At 43.1% G+C, this 26575-nt stretch overlaps 1 protein-coding gene across 1 annotated transcript in view; it reads left to right on the top strand.

The window, feature by feature from the left end:
• The first annotated feature begins 3552 nt into the window (after positions 1-3552).
• The window catches only part of LOC138942751 (uncharacterized), a 34743-nt gene continuing 11720 nt past the window's right edge, over positions 3553-26575 (top strand). The window contains exons 1-2 of the mRNA XM_070313219.1: positions 3553-3616; positions 18871-20158. Of these exons, the coding sequence (XP_070169320.1) occupies positions 3553-3616; positions 18871-20158 (1352 nt within the window). The remainder of the gene's footprint in view (positions 3617-18870; positions 20159-26575) is intronic.

Genomic DNA, 26575 nt, shown 5'->3' with positions numbered 1-26575 from the left:
TGCAGGGATTCATTATCGGGAGAAACTTTGTCGTGAAGGAAGTAGCGATATTGAGAAATGGATCTGTTTTCTCTCATTACTTTTTTGCAAGTCCCGTATCATGGCGTGCGCTTACAAAATCTGAGAGATGCCAAGCTTCATGGTTAATCGGACATCACCATGGACTTCAATGGGAGGATGGAAACGTTCCATACAGCTTCGCTAGGCGTTTAATTACGAGAGCTGTGATGGGCGCGACGGAAGAGAAAGATGGAGCATCTCCTATCGTGTACGTTAAAGGATGCGAAAAACGAGAATGGCTGGTCGATATACTTGACGATGATGCGAGAAACGACGTTATTATTGAGACCTTGGATGCGGACTATGAAGATATCACTTCGTTAAATAAGCTAGATGTTACTAATACTATGCGCTGTGAAAAACATTTGAAAAATTGCGCTTTACAAAATGTATTTAAAATATTCAATTGGTGGACGAATCATCATAAAGATTCGCCCAAACATTATTTAGAATAAACTATTGTTAAAATATATTTTACTCTCTTTTATTCTTCCCTTTTCCTCTTTCATATCCCAGTATGCGAGTATTAAATTTCAGTACGTGACATTAGATAGCAGCGTCAGCCACCTTATCAGGCTATGAATGTTACATTTCAGTACATGCACATAGACTTTAAATATTTGAATGGTGTATAAATAATTGTTTTGTTGTTTAATTGTCGTTCGTTAGCCGTTCAATAGTCGTTCAATAGCTGTTCGATTGCCGTTCGATAACCGTTCAAAGCCGTTCGATAGCCGTTCAATAGTCGTTCGATAGCCGTTCAAAGCCGTTCGATAGCCGTTCAATAGCCGTTCGATAACCGTTCAAAGCCGTTCGATAGCCGTTCAATAACCGTTCGATAGTCGTTCAAAGCCGTTCAATAGCTGTTCGATAGCCGTTCAATAGTCGTTCAAAACCGCTCGATAGTCGTTCAAAAGCCGTTCAATAGCTGTTCGATAGCCGTTCAAAAGCTGTTCGATAGTCGTTCAAAGCCGTTCGATAGTCGTTCAAAGCTGTTCAATAGCCGTTCAAAAGCTGTTCAATAGCCGTTCGATAGTCGTTCAAAGCTGTTCGATAGCCGTTCGATAGCCGTTCAATAGCCGTTCATAGCCATTCGATTGCCGTTCGATAGTGGTTTACATATTATAATATTATATTATTCATATTTAAAAGACTTTAGATATTTGCTCGTGGAAACATGCTAACATTTGTTTTGTTATCAAGAGCTGAGAGTAAGCGTTCTTCGTAAGTGATACATCTCCTACTCTAAAATGTTTGAGACAATGTCTATCCCGTTATGTTCGTCACAAAGTGTTTGACAGTTAGAAGTGAGTGACTTAAAGAACGACGAATAAAAATGTTTCGTCTTAATCTGGTAAGTAGTGTTCAGTGTTTTGGCATGTGTGTGCGATATTATGTGTGATATGTATTAATTAATAATATATTTCAGTTCGTGCAAATTGATGTCATCCACCGCCGATACATGCGGTGGATGAGAGGAAATTTGCGTTGGGCGCACGCAAGCTTGTGGGGTGACACTCGCGAAGCCCGCGAGTGTGCATGCGTGCACCCAACGCAATACGAAGACATTTTTTATTTACGGCCTCTTTTCGGCTTGGAGCCGTATGAAGAAGAGAATTGGGAGCCGGAGGAAGAGGAAGAGGAAGAGGTGTCAGATGTGGAAGAAAATTTAGAGGAAGAGGTGGAGGAGGATTGGGAGGAGGATTGGGAGGAAGAGCTTGCGGCTCCAGGAGGATAATGTAAGTATCTATTTAAAAAAATATTATATTAATATAAATTTAATTTTTAATATTTAATATTTTTCTGTTTCAGAAGGAGCGCCGCCTATATATATGTATATTTTTTTTTATTATTATTATTATTTTTATTTTTATTATTTTTATTTCTATTTTAACACACACACACACACACATTGTAATATACACACAATTATGAAATAAATTATTATTATTATAATTGTAATTAAAGTATCAATTATTTCTACACCTTCTTCTTTCCTTTTCCTACATGCATGCCTCGCGCTATCTCATCGGTACATGCATGCCTCGCGCTATCTCTCTTTATCTCTTTCTCCCGCGAACGTCATCCTTTTCCAACACCAATGCGGACGCTATTCTTCTCCCTCGTGCCTGTGATCGCCTCGCGCCGCCTCGCATATGCTCTCTCTCGCACCGCCTCGCGTATGCTCTCTCTCGCATCGCCTCGCGCTATCTCATCGGTACATGCATGCCTCGCGCTATCTCTCTTTATCTCTTTCTCCCGCGAACGTCATCCTTTTCCAATACCATTGCCACACCTACTCGCGGCATCGTACCTTCGCGTTCCCTCTTCCCCGCGGCTCCGCACCTACCATTCCGCCGCGGTCCCCCTTCCCCTCTCCGCGGCCCCCGCGCCTACCGTTCCGCCGCGGTCCCCTCCCCCTCTCCGCGGACCCCGCACCTACCGTTCCGCTGCGGTCCCTCTTCCCCTCTTCGCGGCCATCGCACCTACCGTTCCGCCGCGGTCCCCTCCCCCTCACCACGGACCCCGCGCCTACCGTTCCGCCGCGGTCACCCCCGCGTGACGTCATTCCCACCCCATGACGTCATTCCCACCCCCGTGATGTCATACCCCCGTGACGTCATACTCACCCCCGTGACGTCACCCCCCCTGACGTCATTCCCACCCCGTGACGTCATCCCCCTCCCCTCCCGCGACGTCATCCCCCCCTGACGTCACCCCCCTCCCCCGTGACGTCATACCCCCGCGCGCCGGTTTCCCCTCACCCCTCACCCCCCCTCAGAGGACCATGGCTTAGAACCGGCCTAGATACACTACTACATATACTCTGCTATCATTATCTGATATAACAGACTTTGTATACAATCTGGAATCTTTCTGCTGACAAAAATTTGTAGCAGACGTTTGGCAAAATCTGTTCGAACAGACTTGGCTATCTGGGAAGATATTATTATAAATATATTTATAAAAATTTAATATGCATACATAATTATTTTTAGTTGTGTCGGCTATTTAATATAATTTAGAAATCTTAAGAATTATAATAAGTATTAATGTCCTATAAATGTCCAATGGATAACACCTGGATGTCTGTAGGATATATTTGCCCTGTCTATTATATTGGATGTCTTTTGGATTTCCAGAGGACATATACATGTGCAATTATTTGTTAATAATAATTTCGATCAATATTAATAATTGAATTTGATGCGCATATTTTCATATATCCAAAATTATTATTTATTTAATATTTCATGAGAAATGTTACTGTCCGCAACATTCCAAAAACTTTACAAAAAATAGTATTCAACCGCTAGCTCGTTTGTTCACCGGTATGCGACGCGCAAACTCGTATTTGAGATTTGGTCATGAGAATTATATAAAGCTTGCAAAGAGCAACTGACAGGAAATTACAAATGTAATTATTTTCTATCAGTTCAATTTCTGATGTAATCCCAACATAGGGAATTGAGATATTGGAAGGTTTAAAAAATGTTACACGACTCAAATCCGGAAGCCAAGCCTAAAATATTCATGTACAGCATGAAAGCCTCAAGTATTAAAGAATGTAAACTAATTTTAATATTAGATTTTTAGTATTGACAGTAAATAACAAAACATAATTTTAATTTATATTAAAATTTTAAAATTTGCTCCTTTTTTAAAACATACGAAAATATTCCTAACATATCCTATAGAAATTCTTAGGATGTTCCACAGGATCTTTCTGGATTCTCCAGAGGTTAGTATACGGCTATCATTTACTCTTCCTCGGGACATCCAGAGGAGATCCGAGGATTAAAATGGGATATCCTGAGGATATCCTGCATGTATGTCCTGGGTGCCCTTTGGGCGTCCTAAGGACATCCTTGTGCTGTCTAGGTAGCTACCAACTTGTATATACGCAGCCTAATAGACTATTATATACGCGAAATTTGGTGACATTAAAAAAAGAGAAAATAGATCGCCAGGAATTACAATAATAATTCCTTCGAATAATTTGTAAACTTTTATTATAATGTATAGGTTGCAATCATATGAAGAAATACCAGATATTGCGCACTTAGTCTTTCAAAAGCGGAAGTTTCTTTAACTTTCTTCTGGAATAACTGTTTTTTAATATCCAGAATGTTCATGCACAAACCACATATGATATGAAATATTTTTTAAACCAACCAGCACACGAATAAAAATCACCTCTGGGATAAAATATTTTTTTAATAACCAGAGCGCACATGCAAACCGCTTCTGGAATAAAATATTTTTTAAACCAACCAGCACACGAATAAAAATCGCCTCTGGGACAAAATGTTATTTTTTTTTAATAATCAGAGCACACATTTAAATCGCATCTAGTGTGACATATTTTTTAAAACAACTCACGAAACAAGTTCACGATTAAAAATCGCCTCTAGAACAGAATGTTATTTTTTTAATAGGCAGAGCGCACATACAAACCGTTTTTGGTGGGAAATATTTCTTTCGACAACCAGTTCACAAATTGATCGCTTCTGGGATACATTCTTCAACCAAAGCGCACATGCAAAACGTTTTTGGTGGGAAATATTTCTTTCGACAACCAGTTCACGAATTGATCGCTTCTGGGATACATTCTTCAACCAAAGCGTACATAAAACGTTTTTGGTGGGAAATATTTCTTTCGACAACCAGTTCACGAATTGATCGCTTCTGGAATACATTCTTCAACCAAAGCGTACATGCAAAACGTTTTTGGTGGGAAATATTTGTTTCGACAACCAGTTCACGAATTGATCGCTTCTGGGATACATTCTTCAACCAAAGCGTACATGCAAAACGTTTTTAGTGGGAAATATTTCTTTCGACAACCAGTTCACGAATTGATCGCTTCTGGGATACATTCTTCAACCAAAGCGTACATGCAAAACGTTTTTGGTGGGAAATATTTCTTTCGACAACCAGTTCACGAATTGATCGCTTCTGGGATACATTCTTCAACCAAAACGTACATGCAAAACGTTTTTGGTGGGAAATATTTGTTTCGACAACCAATTCACGAATTGATCGCTTCTGGGATACATTCTTCAACCAAAGCGTACATAAAACGTTTTTGGTGGGAAATATTTCTTTCGACAACCAGTTCACGAATTGATCGCTTCTGGGATACATTATTCAACCAAAGCGCACATGCAAAACGCATTTGGTGGGAAATATTTCTTTCAAGAACTAGCTCACGAATTGATCGCCTCTGGCTAACTAATTACTGTGACACAACTACTATTGCAAAATAAATATAATCAATTTTCCGTGAAATATACAAATAAGCAAAAGATTAATTATATTTTAATAAATTTGAAGTTACTATTATGTTACATCCTGGCGACTCCACGATTCCTTCCTTCCGCAATGTTGCGGCAACGATAATCGATCGGTGATAAAAATAAGTCGTTCAGTAAATGGAGCATCTTGCGCCACGCATTTCTTTAAACATTTAGTCACTTGTCAATATCAATATCTATGAGCAACCGTGGGAAAGACACGAGAGATCGGTGACGAAACCGCGCCAGTCGCCTAAAAATAAATAAAAATCAGTAGATATCCTCGAAATAGAATTTTCCAATGGAAGAATAAATTGATATCGAAAAGATAATAAAATTCCTTCTAAGAAAATATCCGACAAACGTAACTAAATCAATAATGATGAAACTCCTGTGACGACATATCCAGTAACGACAGTAAGACTCTTTCTAATCAGATCACGTGCGCAAGGAAAATCTAATGCTCAACTGATATCGAGATCACCAATCGACGATCACCACGGGTAAAAATTCGAAAACTAGGAGAAACACCTCGTCTAATGAGGGCACTGGCATAATTTTTAATTCGTTGGAGACTTGGAAGATTCTCACTTTTAGAAATTAGAATACACCCCTAAAAAAGAGATATAAAAAGAGGACCCAAAGGGCCACTGACTCACTTACTTACTACTCACTTACTCACTCACTTAATTTTGTGCGTGCGTACTCTCCAGTTCGCATAAGTCTCATTAAGTGCCGTGGCACCGCGAAAACAACTAGAAAAATTATACCAGTGCACTCATCGCCTGACTAATCTGGAACTCAGCAACCCAGCACATTAAGAAAATCCGCACCTTCACCTACGAAATAAAAAGTAAGTCACATTCATCCAATTCAATTTGCGCTATTAACCCTCGTGAGACATAACGCATTACGTTATACTATACTAACGCTGGTTTCCATAGTGAAAACCAGATCCGGCATTCCAAGCCAAACGGTCATTCGCAGGAGTCGGAGGACTCGAACGCCGATAAAATGCAGATTCTGCGCCACTAATATTAATAATCCATCAACAGTATCCATTAAACCTACTCTTCCCCTCTCACCTAACTACTCCTCCCCCAGCTACTCCCCAATCTACTTCCCCGAAGTCATTGAACCTCCGCTTTCCCCTCGTTCCTTCTCCTCTCTATCTACTGTCCTCCTGAACAATTCACCCCCAACTTCCCCGCACCTTTCAGAGTCGGAATTCGAGCAAGCTATAGAAGAGTTTTGCAACGAATTGCCCGACCTGGAAGCCGACTCGTCTTACCAGGATTAACAAAAACTAAATATTCCCCCTTCTCTCTCTCTCCCTCCTTCATACCGCACCCTCTTATTCACTCTCACACATGCACACACATGTTTTTAATTTTTTTATTTATTATTAAATCTTTACATTGTATTAACTAGTCAGAACCTAAAATTTAACGGTAGAGACTTTCCCTCGTCATTCTGACTGATGCCCTCCGTACCATTGTAACACCCGCGGAGCGATAAGCTCAACCACACACAACCACTCACACTCACACGATAAATGTAATCACTTTCTACATATATATTATATATCATGTATTCGAACCTTTATTTTTATAATGAATAAAATTATATTTTTTAATTAATTAAACAATTCCTAATCCCTCTCTCGTTCCCAGTACGAAGATCGCACTAGGTCCCATCCTGCGTAAAAGGGATTAAATTCCCTGACCGAAAAGGGACCACCGAGCGAACGTCTGAATAAACAGCGTAATAGCGATCCGAACGGTCGTTTACCTGCTTTGCGGACCTGTCAGTTCGTTCGACCCGATTCCGAACGCCACGAGACGTTTAAACTTCGGGATAATAAAAGATAGTTGTTGCGCCCTTCCGTCGACTCATCCTTCCCCGAGTCTGGACGTAACAATTACATATACACAAACATATACACACATGTATAATAGATAATATATAAGACACATATAGTATGCTCGGATAAAAAAAAGATGGACAGAGAAGAATAGACAAAGAGAGAAAAAAGATATAAAAGTACTATCTGTACAAGTGCTAAAACTAAGAAAAAAAAGGAAATAGTTATATCTTTTTCTGTAGCAATACTTTATGCTCACTAATGTCTAGTAACTGATGTGAATTATCTATCGATACATCGTTTCACAGCCGTTTTACTCTTCCTTTTTCTTTTTTTACCCATATGTGTCCATTTATTTATAATAAAAATACTATATGAGTATTAAATACTATTGTATGTACATCATATATGCATCATGTATGTTTATGTATATAGTCATTCTAAATTCCATTTGAAGATCAATTTTATATTACAATTTTTTATATAAAAATCTTTATGTTGTTTTCTATTTAGGAATTGCTTTAAAGATATAATTTAAAAAAAAGAAATTTGGAATATTATATTTTTACATAATATTATATTATCATATTTATATTTTGAGTAGATTGCATGGAAATAAAATTAAATAATATCTACATATAAGTATATAGTATACATTAAGCAACATATAAGTATATAGTATACATTAAAACAATTCCATACATTAAAACAATTCCTTCTAAAATTATGGTATATAAATATACTAACTTTTTGACTCTTATTCGTTTTAGGGAAAGTCTGCGGACAAGCGTCTCTCGAAAGTTTTATTTTCGTCCCAGTATGTAGGGAGACACACTATTAAAACCACACTACAAAAACATAACACTCGTTTTTTAAATTCAATGCGTTATAACGCGTTATAACAGTTGAGCGTATTTCTGCGGTAATCTCTTGTTACGCGTATGTACCATACACAACACGCGCGATTGAGTATCTGCTGCGCACTGATATGATCGCGTGTGCCTGCCTGCATGTGTGTGTGCATGGTACAGTCGACTTATTCCCCGATATATACATACATACATACTTTCATACATGCATGCTACAAATATCGCGTAATAATAAAAACAAATGCGCATCTCTATAAACCAATATTCTCTAACCGAATAAAAAAATTATTTTCATATTGATTAAAATTAATTTGATATATAAAACCATTATTCATAAATATTCTACGACAAAAATTAAATTTCTAAATTTTTGCTTTAAAAAAAGTATATTTTCTATAAATACCATTTAAGCAAGCTTATACAAATATGCAAATGTTTGGTAACATGTTTGGTGTAACGATACGTTACCAGCCTCGCGGGCCGATCAGCCGCCCGCAAATTTTGAGGCTCGGCGCCTATGGCGCCCCTAAACTTCCACACCCGTGTTGCGGCCCCACCGTGGGGCCGCCCCACCACGCGCCGACTCGCGTGAGTGGGAGGCCGGCCGCCGGTATATAAGGCGCTCCGGCGAGCGTAGCATTACCAGTTCCCGATGCTGATTCCTGTCACGTACAACTCTCCGGATCCTGAACCACCTCTCGCGTTACACCAGGCTACGGGCTTCCCGTAGTTAGGCCGGGCTTTCTGGTTGCTGGGACGGCGCACCCTGATACCTCGCGTTACACCGGGCTACGGGCTTCCCGTAGTTAGGCTGGGCTTCCCGGTTGCCGGGACGGCGCATCCTGCTAGTCGATAAGTTCGCACCGCGTAATACCGTAAGACCGTTTGTATATATACCGTGACCCATTTGTATCGTAAGACCGCTTTGGTCTCCGTGTTCTAGCAGCTTCTAGTACCGCTTTGTACATACCGCGGCTTTTGACTAGAGAGTTAATTAGACCTTAGGATTCCCGCCAGTGTCGCGCCGTTGCTATCTTCACCCACGGTCCTCAAACTACTACGGGAGCGTCAGTCCTTTTAAGGATAGAACGCCGAGAACGCCGACGCCCCGTCCTTTTAAGGATAAGGCAGTCAGGCAGTTGGAATTACATTGAGGGCCCCGCGACACCCCGTAGTGTTTAAGATCTGTACTGTACCACAAATAATAATCGTAGTTTAATTGCATGCGAACACCGCGAATGCAGCACACGGCCGCTCGAGCCACGCTCGCTTCCCGAGCTCCACGCGCAACACTCTGTACGCACCGTGCTTGCACGTTGCCTTGTGAATAACAACCGCTCACGCACGAAACTCTGTACACGCACCGTTCCCGCATGTTGCTTCGCGCATAGCTTTGAGTGTCAAATATCTTTCGTAATAACAGCTTGAATAAACAGACTTGTTTAAACCGATTACCCGAAGGTAAAGTAAGTTGGAGTTTCCCCCTTCTCCCGAATCCTGGCACTGGCGAGCCTTGATCCGCGGCGTACGGGAAAGGTGAAACGTTACAACATAAGTGGATAAAATATATCAAATTTTCTTTTCTCGTTTATATATTACTAAATATAACTATGAATGTTTAAAATTGAAACATTCAATGTCTAAATTTCAATCGGCGAACGTCGCCGTTAAATTAACACGATTGCCTCGAGAAATAAAAACACGAGCGAGAGTAAGCATCGTCGCGATCAGCCGATCGGCGCGTGATCGCTTGATCATAACAAAGAAAAAGGTGCGTGATCGCATTCCTTTTAGAATGAAAAACTGTGACAAACAGCTAGTTCTCGAAGGTTTGAAATCGGAAAAACTTGTTATTCACATCGGCAGAGCGCGAGTTTCAGCGGTCGGTCGATTTAGTCTTACGCTGACACCGATACGAGCTGGTCGATAGCAATCGATCATAGTTTCGAATATCATCATTTCTCGTATGATATTCTTTCGCATATTCGAGCTCGTGTCGCTTACTCAGTGGGAGTACTCGTATCAAAATCGGTCCGAAGAGTCTTACGCTGACACCGATACGAGCTGGTCGATAGCAATCGATCATAGTTTCGAATATCATCATTTCTCGTATGATATTCTTTCGCATATTCGAGCTCGTGTCGCTTACTCAGTGGGGGTACTCGTCTCAAAATCGGTCCGAAGAGTTTGCCGCTTACGACGATTCGAGCTGGTCGATAGCAATCGATCATAATTTCTCGTTTCATACTCTCTCGTATGATATTCTCTCGTGTCATATTCTCGCTCGTTTCGTTTCGCGCTACTTATTGTGAACTTCGCGCTGTTTTGTTTATTCTCGCTCGTGTCATATGCGATTTAGTCATTCTCGCTGGAAATTCTCAACCGACATTCTAGCAGACTATCGAGAATCGAACTCAGTGCGAAAGACGCCTCAGTGTCTGTCTTCCTACCTGTTATGTACTTATCGAGCTTGTGAGTGTTAAGCGTGTGGAGTCCGAGAGTCGACGCGCGTTCACCGTTCCGCGAATGTCCTCTGCCTCGCGCCAAGCAACATCCGGCGGCCGCGTGCAAGATATCCGTTCTCGCGAGAGCTTCTAGCAAGAAGTTCTACAAGATTTCCGATACGCGTTGAAGGCAGTTATGAACAGGACATTTTGAAGATATCCGTCGGATTTGCGGAATACGTGCCGTCGCTCGCTCCTATTATTCAAAATAAAAGAATAATCAAAACAAGCCGCATTCAAATCGTTTCTCATTCTCCTTATCCTCCAGCGGATCTACGGATTTGCGTAACACTCTGCTTCTCGCTCATTTCTGAGCGTCTCTAAAGATTCGGGCGACTTCGTCGAGGTCGACTCCCGAACAATGAATAATAATAAATTGTCATAAAGATTATATGTATATATATATATACAGGGTGTTTCAGAACATCCTTCCATCCTTAAAATGACGTATTCCTGATACGATTCTAAGATGATTTTTCCTTTACCAAAATTTGAATTAAAGCGTAATTTTTGAGTTATAAGCAAAAATAGTTAGCAAATCATGCGTCGAGTACAGAAGGCAGGCAGGAGCGGCGCAACGCGCTGCAGCTGACCGTCCGATGCGTGATTACCACCGCATAAGTCGCTAACTATTTTATTTTATAACATAAAATTATGCTTTAAAAATAAAATTTTGGTAAAGAAAAAAATGTCTTAGAATTACGCCAGGAATATGTATTTAAAATAACGTCACTATAGTGAAAGTTGTTCCGGATCGCCGTTCGTCGGATGTTGCGATCATCTGATTGTTACACGCGATGTGTGTATGATGGAATGTGTGCGTAAAAGAAAGGGAGACAGAGAGAGAGAGAGAGAGAGAGAGAGAGAGAGAGAGAGAGAGAGAGTGAGTGAGTGAGAGGAAGAGGAAGGGAAGGAGGGAATGAGGGAGAGGCGTTTATACACACGCATGCACGTACACATACACTTTTTTCTCGCTCTCTTTCTCTCTTTTACACAACACTTATACATTCTCTCATTCGGTCACACACTCACTCACTCACCTGCTCACTCACAGCGTAGCGAATCTTCATACTACGTATTATCGTTAACTGCTGCACGATTATTATTTAGCGATGAATCGCGGAGACTGAACGATCACATGGTTACGTTGCCTAGCGATGCGAGAAACGCGACATGTACCGTGCAAGTTGCGACGTGCGTGTGGCGCGTGGCACGTGATTGACGCGAGATAAGAAGAACGATCTTTTAAAATCTTCGCATTACGAATGCGGTAGAAAACATGAAACCTATAATGACGTACTTAAAAAAATTACTTATTTATCATAATTAATAACTTTATACATTTTAATGTTGGAACATCTAATTTGAGCAGAATAAAAATAGATTTTCCCAAGTATAATTTATTAATTACATTATTCTTGCGATCTTGCGATTGACTGAAACTTTCGCATCGTGAATGCAATAATTTCGAAAACGTATAATACATGCTTTTTAAAATAATAATTATTTAGAAATAGTTATAATTTTTATAAATAAGTAATTTTTTTAAGTATGTCATAGGTTTCATGTTTTCTACCGCATTCGTAATGCGAAGGTTTTAGAAGATCGTTCGTCTTATCTCGCATCAATCACGCACCACGCGCCACACGCACGTCGCTACTTGCACGGTACATGTCGCGTTTCTCGCATCGCTAGGCAACGCAACAATGTGATCGCGAGGTCTCCGCGGTCCGTCGCTAAATAATAATCGTGCAGCAGTTAACGATAATACGTAGTATGAAGATTTGCTACGCTGTGAGTGAGCAGGTGAGTGAGTGAGTGTGTGAATGAGTGACCGAATGAGAGAGTATACAGGGTGATTCAAAACAACCTTCTGTCCTTACAATGTCATATACTTGACACTATTCTAAGACGATTTTTTCTTTGCCAAAATTTTTTCCGAGGCTTAGTTTTTAAATTATAAGCCAAAATAGTTAACGAATTACGGGCCGCGTACACAAGGCAGGCAGGAGCGGAGCAACTCACCGTCCCATACTGGTGATTATGTGAGGCGCTCGCTGCGATTAACTGTTTGCTACATGAGGTGTATGTGTGAGAGAGAACGTATACGCGTATACACACAAATACACATTCTCTCTTTCTCACTCACTGACTCTTACCTTGTATGTAGAGATTCGTTGCCCTTATACGACTCAATAAGTAATATTTCCGTGTGATACGAGTAACTAGCAAACTTTTTTTTACTCACTAATTGTACCACTTATCGAACTTTTACGTATTAATCCACGCATTTTATCGATAAACTGAATTTATTAAAAAAAACGATGTTATTATACGTCATTATATTTTCATATTTTATAGTTTTATGTTTTCGAAACTATCGAATTTACAATGTCGGAGGCTTTAGCCGATCACGGGACACATGATAACGTCCGCGTCGATCACGCGTAATGTGATACATTCAGTTGTTCGGCGGCCGGCAGCCGGCAACGCCAGTACTGATATAACTTGCTTGTTGTCGTCGCGCAGTTTCCGCATCGAATAACGCGTTTCTTTCTTCGAGATATTTTAATAATTAATCGGTAGTAATCGGTAGATTGTGATTAACCGTTATAATCGTTAATAAATTCAATTTATCGATAAAGTGCGTAGATTAATTCGTAAAAGTTCGATAAGTGGTACAATTAATGAGTGAAAAAAGTTTGCTAGTTACTCGTTCTATCATACGGAAGTATTACTTATTGAGTCGTATGAGGGCAACAAATTACTACATAAAAGGTAAGAATTAGTGTGAGAGAAAGAGAGAGAGAGAGAGAGAGAGAGAGAAAGAGAGAGACAGAGTGCATATGTGCGATCAACTGTTTGCTACACGCGATAGATGTAAAAGAGAAAGACAGAGAGAGAGAGAGAGAAAGAGAGTGCGTGTGTGCGATCAACTGTTTGCTACACGCGATAGATGTAAAAGAGAAAGACAGAGAGAGAGAGAGAAAGAGAGTGCGTGTGTGCGATCAACTGTTTGCTATACGCGATGGATATGAAAGAGAAAGACAAAGAAGAGAGAAAGAGAGTGCGTGTGTGCGATCAGCTGTTTGCTACATACGATGGATATAAAAGAGACAGAGAGGGAGAAAGAGAGAGAAAGAGAGAGAGAGAATGTGTATGTGTGTGTATACGCGTATACGTTCTCTCTCACACATACACTCCATCGTATGTAGCAAACAGTTGATCGCAGCGAGCGCCTCACGTAATCACCAGCATCGGACGGTGAGTTGCGCCACCCCTGCCTGCCTCGCGTACGCGGCCCGTAATTCGTTAACTATTTTGGCTTATAATTTAAAAACTAAAAAAATTTTGGCAAAGAAAAAATCGTCTTAGAATAATGTCAAGTATATGACATTGTAAGGACAGAAGGTTGTTTTGAATCACCCTATATAAGTGGTGTGTAAAAGAGAGAAAGAGAGCGAGAAAAAAAGTGTATGTGTACGTGCGTACGTGTGTATAGATGTCTCTCCCCCTTCCCTCCTTTCCTTTCTCTTTCTCTCACTCACTCTCTCTCTCTTTCTCTCTCTCTCTCTCTCTCTCTCTCTCTATCTGTGTCTCCCTTCCTTTTTCGCACACATTCCACTATACACACATCGCGTGTAACAATCAGCTGATCACAGCATCCGACGAGCGGCGATCCGGAACAACTTTCGCTAAAGTGACGTTATTTTAAATACGTATTCCTGACGTAATTTTAAAACATTTTTTTCTTTACCAAAATTTTATTTTTAAAGCATAATTTTATGTTATAAAATAAAATAGTTAGCGACTTATGAGGTGGTAATCACGCATCGGACGGTCAGCTGCGGCGCGTTGCGCCGCTCCTGCCTGCCTTCTGTACTCGACGCATGATTTGCTAACTATTTTTGCTTATAACTCAAAAATTACGCTTTAATTCAAATTTTGGTAAAGGAAAAATCATCTTAGAATCGTATCAAGAATACGTCATTTTAAGGATGGAAGGATGTTCTGAAACACCCTGTATATATATATATACATATAATCTTTATGACAATTCATTATTATTCATTGTTCGGGAGTCGACCACGATGAAGTCGCCCGAATCTTTAGAGACGCTCAGAAATGAGCGAGAAGCAGAGTGTTACGCAAATCCGTAGATCCGCTGGAGGATAAGGAGAATGAGAAACGATTTGAATGCGGCTTGTTTTGATTATTCTTTTATTTTGAATAATAGGAGCGAGCGACGGCACGTATTCCGCAAATCCGACGGATATCTTCAAAATGTCCTGTTCATAACTGCCTTCAACGCGTATCGGAAATCTTGTAGAGCTTCTTGCTAGAAGCTCTCGCGAGAACGGATATCTTGCACGCGGCCGCCGGATGTTGCTTGGCGCGAGGCAGAGGACATTCGCGGAACGGTGAACGCGCGTCGACTCTCGGACTCCACACGCTTAACACTCACAAGCTCGATAAGTACATAACAGGTAGGAAGACAGACACTGAGGCGTCTTTCGCACTGAGTTCGATTCTCGATAGTCTGCTAGAATGTCGGTTGAGAATTTCCAGCGAGAATGACTAAATCGCATATGACACGAGCGAGAATACACAAAACAGCGCGAAGTTCACAATAAGTAGCGCGAAACGAAACGAACGAGAATATGACACGAGAGAATATCATACGAGAGAGTATGAAACGAGAAATTATGATCGATTGCTATCGACCAGCTCGAATCGTCGTAAGCGGCAAACTCTTCGGACCGATTTTGAGACGAGTACTCCCACTGAGTAAGCGACACGAGCTCGAATATGCGAAAGAATATCATACGAGAAATGATGATATTCGAAACTATGATCGATTGCTATCGACCAGGTCGTATCGGTGTCAGCGTAAGACTAAATCGACCGACCGCTGAAACTCGCGCTCTGCCGATGTGAATAACAAGTTTTCCGATTTCGAACCTTCGAGAACTAGCTGTTTGTCACAGTTTTTCATTCTAAAGGGAATGCGATCACGCACCTTTTTCTTTGTTATGATCAAGCGATCACGCGCCGATCGGCTGATAGCGACGATGCTTACTCTCGCTCGTGTTTTTATTTCTCGAGGCAATCGTGTTAATTTAACGGCGACGTTCGCCGATTGAAACTTAGGCATTGAATGTTTCAATTTTGAACATACCGCCCGCCTTGGAACGATAGTTCCAAAATAATCGGGATAACAATGGCAGTAAACGATAAGAGCGCACGCCACGAGTAACATGAGACACATGAGCGAAAAGACTACAAGTTACGCGACGTGGTTTGACGCGCTGAATTTGCCGCCCGCCTTGGCGGAATGACGCTCGCATCTTGACAATTTTGATCTTAATATTATGAATTACAATAAATAGAACGCAACGCAGCGAAGGTTTCTAATTGCTCGTTGCCTCACTATTGACCGGTAAAACGCACAATTTTACGATCGGTCTTTTAAATTCGGAGGTGGCCGTCTTTACGGTGACGACCCGTACGAGGTCGTCGGAGCCGGGATGACAGCGTGTCACTCGACCCAACTCCCATTTGCAGGGGGGTAAGAGCGGATTTCTCAACAGAACGAGTTGCCCGGTTTTGATCGGCGGCTTGACCTTTCGCCACTTTGCTCTTTGTTGTAACGTATTTAAATAATCGTTACTCCATAACTTCCAAAATCGCTCGGTAACGTTTCGGACGAGCTGCCACCTCGAAAGCCGATTTTCGTGAAGATCGAGCAATGATGGTTCCGGGTTTACAGTAAGCGCTGATCCGACCAGGAAGTGGCCGGGGGTCAGACTTTCGTAGTCCTCAAGCAGTAGTGATAGTGGGCCGGTTCTAAGCCAGGTCCTCTGAGGGGGGTGAGGGGCGAGGGGAAACCGGCGGGTGGTATGACGTCACGGGAGGGGGAGGGGGGTGACGTCACGGGGGGTATGACGCCACGGGGGTATGACATCGCGGGGGTCGGAATGACGTCATGGGGGTGGGAATGACGTCACGCGGGGGTGACCGCGGCGGAACGGTAGGCGCGGGGTCTGCGGAGAGGGGAAATGGGGGTGGGAATGACATCACGCGGGGGTGACCGCGGCGGAACGGTAGGCGCGGGGTCCGCGATGAGGGGGAGGGGACCGCGGCGGAACGGTAGGCGCGGGGTCCGCGATGAGGGGGAGGGGACCGCGGCGAAAAGGTAGGCGCGGGGTTTGCGGAGAGGGGAAGGGGGACCGCGGCGGAACGGTAGGCGCGGGGTCCGTGGAGAGGGGAAGGGTGACCGCGGCGGAACGGTAAGCGCGGGGTCCGCGGAGAGGGGGAGGGGACCGCGGCGGAACGGTCGGCGCGGGGTCCGCGGTGAGGGGAGGGGAGGGGGAACGCTGCGGAACGGTAGGTGCGGGGCCGCGGGGAAGAGGGAACGCGAAGGTACGATGCCGCGAGTAGGTGTGACAGAGATAGCGCGAGGCGTGCATGTAGGAAAAGGCATTGTCTCAAACATTTTAGAGTAGGAGATGTATCATTTACGAAGAACGCTTACTCTCAGCTCTTGATAACAAAACAAATGCTAGCATGTTTCCACGAGCAAATATCTAAAGTCTTTTAAATATGAATAATATATTATTATAATATGTAAACCACTATCGAACGGCAATCGAATGGCTATGAACGGCTATTGAACGGCTATTGAACGGCTATCGAACAGCTTTGAACGACTATCGAACGGCTATTGAACAGCTTTTGAACGGCTTTGAACGGCTATTGAACGGCTACTGAACAGCTTTGAACGACTATCGAACGGCTTTGAACGACTATCGAACAGTTTTTGAACGGCTATCGAACAGCTATTGAACGGCTTTTGAACGACTATCGAGCGGTTTTGAACGACTATTGAACGGCTATCGAACAGCTATTGAACGGCTTTGAACGACTATCGAACGGTTATTGAACGGCTATCGAACGGCTTTGAACGGTTATCGAACGGCTATTGAACGGCTATCGAACGACTTTGAACGGCTATCGGACGACTATTGAACGGCTATCGAACGGCTTTGAACGGTTATCGAACGGCAATCGAACAGCTATTGAACGACTTGAACGGCTAACGAACGACAATTAAACAACAAAACAATTATTTATACACCATTCAAATATTTAAAGTCTATGTGCATGTACTGAAATGTAACATTCATAGCCTGATAAGGTGGCTGACGCTGCTATCTAATGTCACGTACTGAAATTTAATACTCGCATACTGGGATATGAAAGAGGAAAAGGGAAGAATAAAAGAGAGTAAAATATATTTTAACAATAGTTTATTCTAAATAATGTTTGGGCGAATCTTTATGATGATTCGTCCACCAATTGAATATTTTAAATACATTTTGTAAAGCGCAATTTTTCAAATGTTTTTCACAGCGCATAGTATTAGTAACATCTAGCTTATTTAACGAAGTGATATCTTCATAGTCCGCATCCAAGGTCTCAATAATAACGTCGTTTCTCGCATCATCGTCAAGTATATCGACCAGCCATTCTCGTTTTTCGCATCCTTTAACGTACACGATAGGAGATGCTCCATCTTCCTCTTCCGTCGCGCCCATCACAGCTCTCGTAATTAAACGCCTAGCGAAGCTGTATGGAACGTTTCCATCCTCCCATTGAAGTCCATGGTGATGTCCGATTAACCATGAAGCTTGGCATCTCTCAGATTTTGTAAGCGCACGCCATGGTACGGGACTTGCAAAAAAGTAATGAGAGAGAACAGATCCATTTCTCAATATCGCTACTTCCTTCACGACAAAGTTTCTCCCGATAATGAATTCCTGCAGATCCACAAACGTTGGCGCGATCATGCTGATAATATTACCGTACAATTGCAAGAACGATGTACGACTGTTGCCGATCGTCAAAATCTCAATCTTTTTATATTTTGACATTGGAGGGGATATTTGCTGATTTAGGTAATTTTACGAACTACGTTGGTCAATGGGCAATATTCGACAACGCGATCGTGCAAGATGAGACAATAGGCGGTAGTATTTGTCGGTATATCCTCCTTGCACTCAAACTCTAATCTCACGTCCACGGTGGAATTTTTGACAGACTCGTTTTGTCGCGAGCAATCGATAACCGCGAGAGGACCGCAATGTAGAAATTTTGAAATGTTTAATAACACATCATCATTATCACATCCGTAATAAGATTTGCGAAAACGAGAATACATATCGAACAAGAGGGCGAATCTATTTTTATCGAAATCTAAATTCAAATCATCGTAGGGATAAAATTCCGAGTTCAGATAGAGTTTAACGTTGGTCAATTTGCAGTCGTCGAATGTAGGAAGGCGGCGGACTTGGAGATCCGCCGCAAAGCCAAGGCCTGGCTCAACCTCCCGCAGAGAGCCAGCGCGGAAGTGGTCTACCTCCCCCCGAAACGCGGGGGTTGTGGGCTACTTCCGCTAGCTGACCTCGCGGACGTCCTGTCCGTCGCGCACGTCTTCCGTATGCTTACGGCTGGCGACGCGACGGTCAGGACGCTCGCGTGGGCGTCTCTGCGGGGAGTTGTGGCCAGGCGGATTGGCGGTCCTCCGACCAACGAGGACATCGCGGCCTTCCTCTCCGGTTTGCAGGAGGGGAGGTTGCGCGAGGGAGGGGAGCGCTCCCTGTGGTCGACGGCTCGGAACGCTGCGCGGAGGCAGTCCGAGAGGTTGTCCCTTCGGTGGGGATGGTGTGAGGCGACCGAGGAGCTCATTGTCGGGTGCCGACGTCCCGGAGGCGACGCGGTAAAGGTGCCACCTGGTGCCCGCAACCAGGTGGTTACTCGTCTGCGCTCAGCGGTGGCGGCATTTTACGCGGGTACGCTGTTGCGTAAACCCGATCAGGGGAAGGTGTTCGAGGTGTCGTCGCGGGCGGGTGTGAGCAATCACTATGTTCGCGGCGGCAGCTTCACTCGCTTCGCCGACTGGCGTTTCATCCATCGCGCCAGATTGGACGTCCTCCCCCTCAACGGTGCACGCCGTTGGGGGGAGGCGGACAGAAGGTGTCGGCGTTGCGGGGCAGCAGCCGAGACCCTTCCCCATGTCTTAGGGCACTGCGGGGTGCATTCCGCCGCCATCCAGCTGAGACATGACACCGTCTTGCACCGCCTCTGGAAGGCTTGCCGTATGCCTGGGGAGAAGCGGGTAAACCGGCGGGTTGAGGGCATGGAGGGCGAACTTGGGGAGCTACGGCCCGATCTTGTGGTCTGGCACGAGCGCTCCAAGTGTGTCGTCATCTGCGACGTGACGATCCCCTTCGAAAACCGCTGGGTGTCCTTCGATGAGGCTAGGGCGAGGAAAGTCGCCAAATACTCGCCCTTGGCTGAGGAGCTCCAGCGGCGGGGATATCGCGTCGTAGTGACGGCCTTCGTCGTCGGTGCCCTTGGCTCGTGGGATCCGAGGAATGAGGCGGTACTGAGGGTGCTGAGGATTGGCAACGCCTACGCCTCGATGATGCGCCGCCTCATGGTCTCGGATACCATTCGCTGGTCTAGGGACATCTACGTGGAGCACGTGTCTGGCGTGCGCCAGTACGCCGCTCCCTCCCGCCCCTCGGCTGAGGGGGTGCTCGCGACACCCCCCCGCGCGATTCGCCGGCGTTGGCCCACCAATGCGTAGGTGCGGCACTTCCAACGTCCTCGTCTTATTTATTTGTTCTGCGTTTCGAGTGTGTGTGTCGCGTAATTTATTAAGTGCGTTGTCTTGCCCACTCTTATCTATTTATTTGCTCGCAGCGGCGAGGGAGCAGGGTTATGCCCTGCTCTATTTTATTCTTTTAACCTGTTATGTTTATTATTTATTTTATTGCATGTTGTGTGGGCCTATTTGTTTCGTGTACGAATGCCGCGTACCTACTATTGTATTTTAGCCGAGTATGAATGCATCGCGTCTTACATATTTATTTTTAATTATACTTTTTTGCCGCGTGCGCGCCCCCGGGTCCTTTTATCTTCGACCTCTTATCTGTGATTGGCCCGGGGGCGATCGCTGTGATTTTGATGTACATTGCCCCGGTCAGTCAGCCGGGGCAATCTATTATCACTTTTTTTATACCGTCGACCTGGGGGAGGCTAGTGCTCCCCCAGTGCGTTAGTTTTTAGTGCCCACTGGCGGGAGGGGCCATTGTCTCCCGCCCATAATTTAAGTTTTCTGCGCGCGGCTAATTGCCGCTCTCGATTGTATATGCACCCCGGAGAGGTACTGTCTCTCCGGGGAACATTAATTGAAAATAAAACGGCAATATATCTTTTGACACAGCATTTTTTCTACCAGTCTGCAGCGCAAAGATCACGTATCGCGGCTTCTCCAGCTGAGAGGCGGCTTTCACGGTCCACGAATGCTTGGTCGTATTATGCAATAGAGGAAATTCGTATAGATCCCAAGAGCGAAAACTGATATTCAAGTATCGCCCGCTTTTCAACGCGCGCAGCAAGGATAGTTTATTGACCTCGCTCAATATTACATGTGGCATACGCCATTGTATCTTGAATAATTCGATATCAGCTTCAGCCGAAGCATGTCCAAATATGCAATTGTTATCGTTGCGCGAACGTATCAGAATTAATTCGTGACGAGCGTTGATCACAATTCGCTTATAATCTTCGCAAAAACCCATTAGTATGTTTAGCGGCACGCAAAAATTGAAGTAAGATTCAACAGCATTATGTGACATATTCCACGCAGCATTCCCCAAGATTTTACCTTTCTCGGTTGTTAGAGAGATATAGTTTTTAATCGTAGAAGTTATTCCAACGTTTCTGTTGCGGTCAATCTCCACACCGTCGAGTTCATATCGAAGTTCATCAAACATAAACGCGACACAATTGTTTCCCAATACCACTCTTCCCTCTTCAGCTACTTTACGCACCATCAACTTTCCTTCGACGTATAGAAAACTTTCACATGGTTACGTGTACAAATCTTGATGTTGTATCGGTATCCGTATCTCGTCGCTATATCCAAGCGTTGTGTTGGCGTATGGATTGTACGTATGAGTCTCAATCTTGATGATACGGTCGTCAAAGATCGGCTCATCTCCGATATTCAAGATGTCAATCATATTGTTATGTATTTCGTACGACGAATCCCAATGATTTTAAAAACTCGCGATTCAACGCGCTGAGCTTCTTTTTAGCGTAACCAGATATCTGATTATTGTCAAACGATACAGCAGCCACTCGCCTTCTCGCAAAAATATTGTCCCTCGCAAAGATATTGTCTCTCGCGTGCTCCGTGCTTCCGTTCAACACAAGCATTTCATTTGACAAAGGCTTTATTTTTGCCGCCGCCGTATATGCAATCTTACGGTAATTTCCTCTCCTCGAAAATCGAGCAAATGTCCTTCTTGATCAACAATGCGTATCGTTAAATCAGTAATGCTCCGTGCGACGATCGGTAGATAAATGATCTGTGCTGGCGTTTCCGATATTTTATATCCTGGCGGCACGCTCGGTGAAAATTCATGTATCGTGTGTACGCGCTTGTCATTGCTGTACGCGCCAGTGGTTACGCTGCATTCTATACGAATAATATTTACGCTAATAATATTTATTGGTACATCCGATTCGTGCCATTTCCGAGGCTGTAATATACGATTCGACGAGAATCCCAACAACGATCCAACGTTGCCCGGTTTACTAAAATTTATTCTGTAGACACATTTGATTTCACTTTTTAGCGTATTATGATTAGCGCGAAGCGTTATTGGATATTCATCGTGTTCTTCGTCATCAACAATATCGTTGGAATCAACTACGCGTCGATGTCGTAAAATTGCATGTCGGAGATATTCGTTTATAGCGTGTAATTCGTACGATCCCTCAGGAATCGTAATTTCCTTATCGTCGTTATCAAAATAAAATTTATTATTCCAAGAATTCACGTTCGATATCGTATGATACGTTTCAAAGTCCGTTAAACCAAGCTCGTAATCGCCATCGTCTAAATCTATAGCTGGAAAGTAACTTACAGCAAGCGCGCTACTCTTGCCGGTCAACGTAAGTGTAAGTGACATGCTGGAAAACTGTCAAACGAATACTGAGTCGCGATGGTGAATTGTCAGGCTTTAAATTTATATCGATCATCGACCCTTTGAAGAAATCCAAGACACAATTGTCCACAAATACTTTGATTATAATTTTGATAGGCTGTGTGATTGTATTCTATATTTGCAACATTCTGTCCAAAATATCGCACTAATTCCTTGGGTAGTCGCAGATTTCCAAAACTATCGAAATATACTACACGATCTCCCCTCTTTGCATACGCAACCCAATGAGTACCGGAACCATCGACCTCATCCAAATTGACGATACCGCTCTCATTTCGTCGTACACCGTTTATCGGTAAATTATTGCGCATGAAAACACCTCTAAAAAATTGTATACGCATACGTCTTGCAAGCTGTTCCAATTGTACATTGATTGTTACACCGGCAGGCATTTTTATTTTGACATTTTTTTTTCTTGGCTGCTGTTGAGAACCCTCGTCCACGCTTGTATGGAGCGAGATAAAGTCCGTAACCTTCCATGGCGCGATTATGACGCTGCATTTCTTCGAGCTGACGTTGCGTCGCCTTGCTATCGTTCACCGCCTTCGCGATTCCCGCTGCTCCGCCAGCCAACGAGAACTCCCAATAATGGTAAAATTGGTAAGATACCACCGCGCTTCGCTATAGGAAGTATTCGTTTTTTCGCAGTCTTTTTCTTCATCGATGATTTTTTTGTTTTCAGCCCCATACCGAATTTTGTCTTTGCCTTCATAGCCGCCCAAACAGCTGTAGCGGCTGCTCTTTCGCCAAGAGTCGAATCTCTCGCGGTAATACGCGTTCGCGCTTTCGTAGCGAGTATATTATCCGCAACGTGTCGTTGACCAAGATCGTTGCTTCGGGAATAAGCTATGTCGTGCTCGCGACACGCGGCATCCAATGGATTGATACCTCGATCGCCTCTAGCCAATCGTGTTTCTAAATGAGTTCCTGGTCCGCAAAACTGATAGCCTGGAATATGTAATTCGATAGGAAGTGCGTTTATCGCACGATTTAACAAACTGCTACCTCTTATAATTTTTGCTGACATTTGTCACAATTTTTTATTAACGGTGTTGGACCGTCGAAATGTGTTTGTTGCCACGACAAATTATAATGTCGCGTGCATCGACGATACTGTTGAACCTCTGAGTCAGCTTTTATATGTTCGGGAAGCTTGTCCCACAATTGTTCCACGTAGCTACCAAAGTCTCGCAGTAAAACAATCTTGGAGATAATCTGTAACTGCTCGGTGGTAAGCTCGAGAATATCGCTGTCAACCGATAGAAGAAGAAACATTTTTGAGACTGAGCGGTTTCGATTCGGTGCGCCTCTATAAATAGGGCCCCGATGACTCATTTTCCAAAATCTGATTTGAGATTCGCGAGAGCAAACATGCGGTTCGCGCGACAAGCGACGATAATCAAAGTGATAAATTTTGATGATAAAACACGAGTAATGTCCGAGAAAGAAATACGCAAGCATGGAAACATGCTGCCGACTACTATACGCGGTATCATTTGCGGTCCTTCGAATTGCGGTAAGACTAACGTGTTGATAAGTTTGATAGAAAGTCCACACGGTGTACATTTCGAGAATGTGTACGTATATTCGAAATCGCTTCAACAACCGAAATATCGATACTTGGAAAATTTGCTATTATCGATCAATTGGCTATTTTACATTCTGTAATAATAGTGACGTTATTCCACCGAGCGAGGCGCTTCCGAATTCCATTTTTATCTTTGACGACGTGGCGTGCGATAAGCAAGATACGATAAGAGAGTATTTTGCAATGGGTCGACATTCGAGCGTCGACTGTTTCTATCTTTGTCAAACGTATGCCAAGATACCCAAGCATCTTATACGGGACAATGCAAATTTACTGATTTTATTTAAACAAGATGGTACAAACTTGAAACATGTATACAACGACCATGTAAATACTGATATGTCTTACGGCGATTTTCGCGCATTCTGTCAGAAATGTTGGCAACACAAGTATGGATTTGTAGTGATTGATAAAGACAGTTTACAGACTAATGGAAGATATCGAAAAGGATTTAACGATTTTGCAATACCGTAAAGTGGTTAGTCGCTATCGATACATCGATCGAGCAACATGATGATGACGATTGACAGTGACGATCGTGAGAAAATTGCGAGAGAGATTGTAAAAACGAGCGAATCAATCCGCAAAAAATATCGTTCTTTAAAAACCGGTCAAATGGAGGAAGACGTCGCATTGGAGAGGCACTTTAAACCAATTATCGAACCTCTAAAACAACTTGTCGAAAATACAATCAATGTGGAATCTAATGAAGCGAAAATCGAACCATCGAGTATGCTCGAAGACAAGCATCTGAAAAAAGAGTCTGGAACAAAGCGAACAAGGTCAAATATATCATTGAACGATTCGCTAATAACTTCTACTCCAAATCAATCGAAACGTAAGCGAATGAAACAATTATCGAATGTGATAACTTCTACTCCCATAAAAGATGTACAATCGAGTCAAATATTGCACGAAAGATCGTCTCCGTATGTGGAAGAAGTTTTCGAAACCATGCCTGAAACGCTTGTGACATCGGTTCAACATCTGCTACAAACGTCCGAGGGTCAAAATACATTGCGCACACATCTGGGTCCACTAGGGCAAAAATATGTTGGAGCTATTTTGAGTCAAGATAAAAATAACAGTATGGATTATGTTTACGGTGTTAAATTTTGCAACGAAGGAATGATGATTGGTGATCAAATTTTTGATATGGATAAAGATGACAATATAATTATCGGTGGAATAAGATATGTGGGAACACCAGGTCTCTATGAGTTGATTTTCAAGAGAATACCCGACGGTGACGTATACAATGATGATGATAAAATTAAATACAAAAATATATTACTGGCAACAAATGCGCATAGACGTGGCAATGATATGCGTAATCCAGTGTTAAGTAACAAGGGATACAAGTATAAAAATATAATAGCACCATTAATCTCTATTAAAAAAGCTGGAAGAGGTATAAACATACCGCGCGCTATGACGTTAAACGATAATAAGATCAATTACGTGCATTGGAATGATCCCAACGAGTTGGTAGATCGCTTGCGATTGCTGGAAGCTTCGCGTCAAGCCGGCAACAATGCCCACGACAATGAAATATTATCAATTATCGAGGAACTTTACGAAGCTGGCCTTATTATAAATTAATCTATGCGTCGGCGAAACGAGTCAGTCTGTTATTATTGTTTGTATCGAAATGTCGATTAATAAATTTGGATTATCGTTGGGAACACCCAGCAACTCATACTATCAATGGAATGGATTACTAAGAAATTACGTGCGCGATAACGCTCTGTGTCAGACAGCCTCCGGCTTTGACGCAAGGTCGCGCAAGATACGACGCGTAGCGCAACCGGAAGATGATACTGATGCAGCAAACAAACAGTACGTGGAAACACGTGTCAAGCTTTTGGAAGACAGACAGGAAGAACTTGAGAAAAAAATAGTCACGCTCGAGACGAATGTGCAAACGCTGCAAATAATGATGGATGAGATGAAGAAAATGCTTCGGTATGCAACTCACGCGCAGACTACATCTAATTCAGCGCAGGAGAAGAAAGATATATAAAGAATATATGTGGAGGAATCATCTCATTATTGCAAATTATGCCTCGATCAAATATGTCGCAAAAGACCTCTGAAAAACAGCTGCTCGTGGAAGAATTGCATGCTCCAGCGAGAAAAAATTTTCCACGTAGACGTGTCATAGTACGCGGATACGACGATCTGTGGCAGGCGGACGTGGTCGAGATGCGTCTATATGCACGATTCAACAAAGGCTACAACTATATACTCACAGTTATCGATGTGTTGAGCAAGTATGCGTGGGCTGTACCGCTCAAGAGTAAGAGTGGA

The sequence above is a fragment of the Polyergus mexicanus genome, unplaced genomic scaffold (assembly GCF_030449975.1).
Source record: "Polyergus mexicanus isolate NDT 795.1 unplaced genomic scaffold, iyPolMexi1.0 SCAF_23, whole genome shotgun sequence".
In the NCBI taxonomy this organism is placed as follows: Eukaryota; Metazoa; Arthropoda; class Insecta; order Hymenoptera; family Formicidae; genus Polyergus; species Polyergus mexicanus.
The sequence above is the reverse complement of the archived record's forward strand: the minus strand, read 5'-3'. Positions and strand labels throughout refer to the sequence as shown.